At 41.7% G+C, this 6,248-nt stretch overlaps 1 protein-coding gene across 14 annotated transcripts in view; it reads left to right on the forward strand.

The window, feature by feature from the left end:
• Positions 1-6,248, forward strand: part of LOC103725603 (RNA-binding protein 14) — a 225,448-nt gene that overhangs the window by 161,570 nt on the left and 57,630 nt on the right. For 12 of the 14 annotated variants that reach the window (XM_029558546.1, XM_029558536.1, XM_029558537.1 and 9 more), the window contains one exon: positions 6,129-6,212. The exons of the other annotated variants lie outside the window; for them this stretch is intronic. In XM_029558546.1, the coding sequence (XP_029414406.1) occupies positions 6,129-6,212 (84 nt within the window). The remainder of the gene's footprint in view (positions 1-6,128; positions 6,213-6,248) is intronic. 14 annotated transcript variants of the gene reach the window in all.

The following is a 6,248-nucleotide window of genomic DNA, read 5'->3' on the forward strand; positions in this document are numbered from 1 at the left end:
CTAGGAACAGAGAACAGCGGGGGAGATGGAAGGGTGAATGTGGCCGGGGGAGTCAGGGCGCGGAGGGCTGCGCAATAGACCCACTCCAAGAGGCCTGAGGATAGGAGAGCAGGCCAGGAGAGTTAGCGGGTGGTGCAGGTCCAGGGAAGCCGAGAGAGGTGAGGGCGGGGCCAGGTCCAGAAGCAGTGCTCCTGGGGCCCAAGGAAGGCACCAAGCCGGTCCAGGTGAAAAGGATCAGGAAGCAGCACTGGCTCCCCAGGTGTCTGGGGCCCCAAGACTAGGAATGGCACAGGGCCCAAACTAGGAGTAGAGAACAGCGGGGGAGATGGAAGGGTGAATGCGGCTGGGGGAGTCAAGGCGCGGAGGGCTGCGTGATAGACTTACCCCAAGAGAGGCCTGAGGGCAGGAGGATAATAATAAATAATTTTTTAAATGTAATACTGGGGGGCTGGAGAGATGGCTCAGTGGTTAAGAACATTGACTGAATCTTGCAGAAGACCTGTGCTCGAATCCCAGCACCCACATGGCAGCTAACAACTGTCCATAACTCCAGTTCCAGGGGATCTTACAGCCTCTTCTGTCCTCCACAGGCATTGCACAACACGGGTGCACTTACTTACATGCAGGCAATACACACATACACTTAAAATAAAAAAAAAAAATTAGATACTGGGGCCAAGCATGGTGGCACACACTTTTAATCCCAGGACTCAGAAGGCAGAGGCAGGTGGATCTCTGTGAGTTTGAGGCCAGCCTAGTCTACAGTGAGCTCCAGGCTAGTCAGTGCTGCATAATGAGACCCTGTCTCAAAATAAACCAGAAACAATGAAATAAATAAAAGTAAAAGAGATACTGGAGTCAAGTGTCGTAGAGCAGACCTCAGCACCCAGGAGGCAGAGGCAGGTGGATCTCTTTGAGTTCAAGGCTAGCTTGGTCTACATAGGGAGTTCCAGGTCAACCAGGGCTGCATAGTGAAATCCTGTCTCAAAAAAAAAACAAAACAAAACAAAAATGAGATACTGTTTGGTCCTGCATCTAGAGGTTCTTTAGGCTGGGTAACGTCCCTCCAAAACAGTCTGATTTTACAAGACCTTAAGAACTTTATCCAGTTTTATACTTATTTTGAAATAGTGCTAAATGATGATATGCATAGATATACGTATGCAAACACATATGCACAAACACATCCATATACTTCTATCTTTGCACATAAGCATGTACGCAGTCTATCTGTCATCATCATTTGTCCATCTATATCTACCAAAGAGGGAGAGGAAGAAGAGAGAGAGAGACTGACGCTTTCTTCTGAGAAGTAGTCCATGACCCATGACTACATTAGTTCCTGTCTGAAAATAAACTTCTAGGGAGGGGCTCATGAAGTCCCACCACTCTGTGATGCTCTATAGGCCATTAATGGTGGTTGGGAAAGGAAAAGATAGGTCCTTCGGTGGTATAGCCACTGATGAGTTGCCCATGCTCATGTAAATAAGATCTCTGTGAGTTTGAGGCCAGCCTGGTCCTCAGAGTGAATTCCAGGCCTGCTGGGGCTACAGGGAGACCCTGTCTTTTTTTTTTTTTTTTGTCTTTTTGAGATAGGGTCTCCCTATAGCCCCAGTGGGCCTGGAACTCGCTACATAGACCAGGCTGACCTCAAAGTCACAGAGATCCACCTGCCTCTGACTCCCGAGTGCTGGGACTAAAGGTGTGCACTACCACTCCCAGCTGAGACCCTGTCTTAAAAAGACAAAAAAAAAGTCATAATAAAACCATTATTATGTATAATTAGTATACATCAGTAAAAAACTTTAAACTTCTAGCGTATAATCAGACATATCTTTTTCTTTTTAAGAAAGTATCTCTCTTGCTGGGAGGCTGAGGTGGAGATCTCTGAGAGTTCAAGGCCAGCCTGGTCTACTTAGTGAGTTCCAGGACAGCTTGGGCTACAGGGAGACCTTGTCTCAAAAAAAAAAAAAAAAAAAACCAACAACAACAAAAAAAAAACAATCTCTTGTAGCCCAAGCTGGTCCTGAATTCAAGGATGACCTTGAACTTTTGAGCCTCCTGCCTCTGCCTCCCCAGGGCTGACATTACAGGTGTGTGCCACCAAGCTCAGGTAAATCATGGTTCCTGTTGTCGAGGACTGGCAGCCTCTATTTTTCTTATCAGCACATAAGTAAGCTCACTGTTTCTGTAGGTGTTGCTGATCCAGGGTGTCGAGATTCTAACACACAAATGTAAAAAGCTGTCTGTCTGTCCTTTTTTCCTCCCCCTCTGTCATAATTCTTTGACTAGTTCTTAAAAGTAGCTGCTTACTAGTCTCTGTTGACCTAACTCACTTCATGTTTCTGATCTGAACTAGATGCAGTCCCTGTCTTGTGTTCCTTTAGAACCTCAAATATCTAATTCATAAAATTTTGCATTGTCATATGAATTATTTCTTTCTCCTACTCACTATGAACTCTACTAATTCATAATTGTCTCATTTGTTCTATAGGCCCAATATATATGCATAGTAGTTATATTATTATTTTGTGAATGAATAAATAAATGCATATATTGAGTAGTCATGTGACTATTGCTTGTCATTTTTCCATGATAAAAATGATGGAGTATTTAGTGCCCTGTCCACATAGCTGGCTGTATGCACAGAAAATGGGCTATCTTGGGGAGGCAGCACCACATAGTGGAGTTTGGACTCTGGAGTAAGTCAGATACAGATTTGAATCACAGTGATGCCACGTTACTAGTGAAGGCGGACAAATCTATTAACTTACTGAGTTTTGTGATCCACTTCTATAAAATGGGCATATTTCCTGCTTCCACATAAATACTTGGCACGTAGCAGATGTTCAGTAATTGGTAGCTATCATTATTAATTGTTGCCCTTCTCTCAGAGCTGTTTGATGATCTCTCCCTTAATTGGTTGTCTTACTGTTAGATATAATTAGTCTGCTCTGTGATGCACCCTAGAATTACCAAGGTTACAGAGATTTGAAACTGTTCCAAGAATTTGTTTTAGAAATGTCAGTACAGAAAATGATTTAAAATTCCACTGCTTTCCTACTGTTTAAACATTCTAGCCTAAATGTTTTTGAATGATGTGACAGCTGTGTGTAGCGCAGAACTGTAGTTTCTATTTAATTACTGCTGCTGTAAGCATGGAAAACCTAGGCTCGTTGATAGAAGTTTTAACAGTCCCCTGTCCATTTTTTCTAATATTTTGGTCAAATATTTTTCTAGTTTTTTAATAATCTCCACCTATTGCATGGTCCTTAACATCTTTTTCAGTGGTTTCATTAAAATATTATCATAGGTTATTATCCTTTATCTTTACGTAGTTCTTCTTTATTGTATCAGGAGATTTTTGAAGTCAGAGACCACTTTCCTCTGATAAGAACATGCCTAGATTACATGATTCTGTACTTTCCAAGCCACTAATAACTTTCTCTTCTATTCAGCTGTGAGAACTTCTAATTCTGTTTTCAGTATATTCATTTTTACTGGACTTACTTATTTTGTAGGAGGCTGTTTCTAACTTTGGTTGGTGGGGGCACTGTGTTAAGGTTAGTGAGTTAAGTATGAAAGTCCTTAGTAATGAAAGTTTGCATCCTAATTGACAAATTGTTTAATCTCCTTGATTTTTTTCATTTACAAAATGTGGACTCTAAATTCTTAGTAAGCTTTCTGTGGGTGAAATGAGTTAATATAAATAAGATACTTTAGCACTCCTGGAATAGAGAAAACCATCATTCAATGGCAAATCTTTGATTTTCAGTAATGTGTTCAGGAGAGTGTATTGGAAAAGGCCTGGACAATTGGTACTAGAAAACCTTAGAGTCAATTTAGTCTCTGTCACTGAAGAGCTGAGTGGCCATAGATAAACTGTCCAAATTATCCAAGCTGCTCTTTAACAAGTAATCCACAAATTGAAAGTATAAATAACTAAAAAATTATTTTGAGGTAATATATAGAGAGTCTACATAATGCTTATCACTTAGCAGGCATCCAACATGCCTTGAACTGTCTTAAATTTTCTATCTTCGGCAGGTTATATCTTTATTCTTTCATTCAAGTATTTTCATGTAGGGCTTTTTTTGTTTGTGTGTTCATGTATGTGTGTGGATGCACATGTGTATGTATAGGATGCATGGATGTGCATGTGTATAGAGTCCTTAGCATCTCCATCTTTTTCTTTAGACAGAGTCTCTCATTTGGCCTGGAATTCCCTGATAGGCCACACTGGTTGGCCAGCAAGCCCCTGGAATCCTCACCTCTGCCTCCCCAGCCCTGGGATTACAGCTGCACACCACCACCACCTGACTTTTACATGGGTGCTGCAGATCTGAGCTCAGGTCCTCATGCTTGTGTAGCATGCACTTTAACTGAGCCATCTGCCCAGCCACCTGTGCAGATTTTAGCCTTGTTTGCAGCTAGGTGATGAGGCCCAAAGCTAAGTGGGTTTTTTTCCCATGATTACTTATTATTATTATTATTATTATTATTATTATTATTATTATTATTTTGGTCTTTTTGAGACAGGGTCTCCCTGTAGCCCCAGCTGTCCTGGAACTCACTATGTAGACCAGGCTGACCTTGAACTCACAGGGATTCGCCTCCTCTGCCTCCCAAGTGCTGGGATTAAAGGTGTGTGCCACCACGCCCGGCATGATTAGTTATTTTTATGGAGCTAATACCAGAACATAAGTTTTATAACTTTTGAACTTTTTATACTATAGCTTTTCTTTTTCTCTTTTCCTTCCTTCTTTCCTCCCTCCCTCCCTTCCTTCCTCTCTTTCCTTCCTTTCTTCCTCCCTTCTTTCCTCTGTTCCTCCCTCCCTTCCTTTTTCCTTCTTCCTTCCTTCCTTCCTTCCTTCCTCCCTTCCTTCTTTCCTTCCTTCCTCCTTTCATTTCTTCTTTCTCTCTTTTACCTTTTTTGGGCCATGATGTAAGTGAAAGAGGCTGGACTTGAACTCGCCATTCAGCCAAAGGTGACTTTGTACTTCTGATCCTTGTGCTTCCATCTCCCAGCGCTGGAATTGCAGGTGTATGTCATTGAGTTCAGCTTTTGTGGCATGGAGATAGAACCCAGGGCTTAGTGCATGCTAGGCAAGCACTTTACCAACTGAGCCACACCCCCACCTCCTAGAACTTTTCTTTCTAGGTAAATATTTTGGATGAGTCAGTTGATATTTTTAAAATGGGTTATTTTTAGTGTCTTCTCTTTTGTTTCTCTGCACGCACATGTGCATCTCCATGTATATGCATGTGCCTATAGAGGCCAGAGGTTAACATCAGGTATTATTCCTCAGCATACTGTCCACCCTGGGATTTTGAGTGTGTGTGTGTGTGTGTGTGTGTGTGTGTGTGTGTGTGTGTGTGTGTTAGAGTTTCTTACTGACTGGAACTTGCCCGGTGATCCATCTGTCTCTACATGCCTGGTGCTGTTTTTATTTTTTAATGTTAGTTCTAGGGATCAAAGTCAGGTACTCAGGTTTGTAAGGCAAGCACTCTACTGACTGAGGCATCTCCCCAGAGCTTCCCCTCAGAGGCTTAATACAGATTGTCCCAAAGCACAGTAGAGTAGTAAAGAGAATTACTCTTCTCAGCTCTATCTAGTCTGAATTACTTTCAGATTTGTTCTGAAAGGCAGTTTTGATGTTGTAGGTTTACACTGATCTTTGTTCATGTGTCTCTTACAATTCCATGAAAAGGGTACTCTTGGGCTGGAGAGATGGCTCAGCAGTTAAGAGCCCTGGCTGCTTTTGCAGAGGACCCGAGTTTGAATCCCACCACCCATACGGTGGCTAACAACTGTCTGTAACTCCAGTTCCAAGGGAGCCGACATCCTCTTCTGACCTCTGTGAGCACTACATAACATGGGTGCACTTATATATATAGGCATTATACTCATACATAAAATAAATAAATAAATAAATAAAAAGGTATTCTAATTCAAGAAGTGATGGTTATGTAGAGTCCCTGGATTTACACACACACACACACAACACACACACACACACACACACACACTTAATTTTTTTAACATTTCTCATTCTCAAAGTTCTTTGACTCATTTGTAGTGTTGGGTTTCTGTATATGTGATCTCAGGTTGTGTTTTCTTGTTACAGATTGATGAAAAGCCCCGAAATTTGATGACGGATTGTGTGGTTATAAAGCATTTTTTACACAAAATCATCGTAGTTCACCACAAGGTTAAGTTGTCCTTTTTTATGTTGTCATTTTGTTAT

Source organism: Nannospalax galili, unplaced genomic scaffold (genome assembly GCF_000622305.1).
Source record: "Nannospalax galili isolate Female #2095 unplaced genomic scaffold, S.galili_v1.0 scaffold89, whole genome shotgun sequence".
Classification (NCBI taxonomy): Eukaryota; Metazoa; Chordata; class Mammalia; order Rodentia; family Spalacidae; genus Nannospalax; species Nannospalax galili.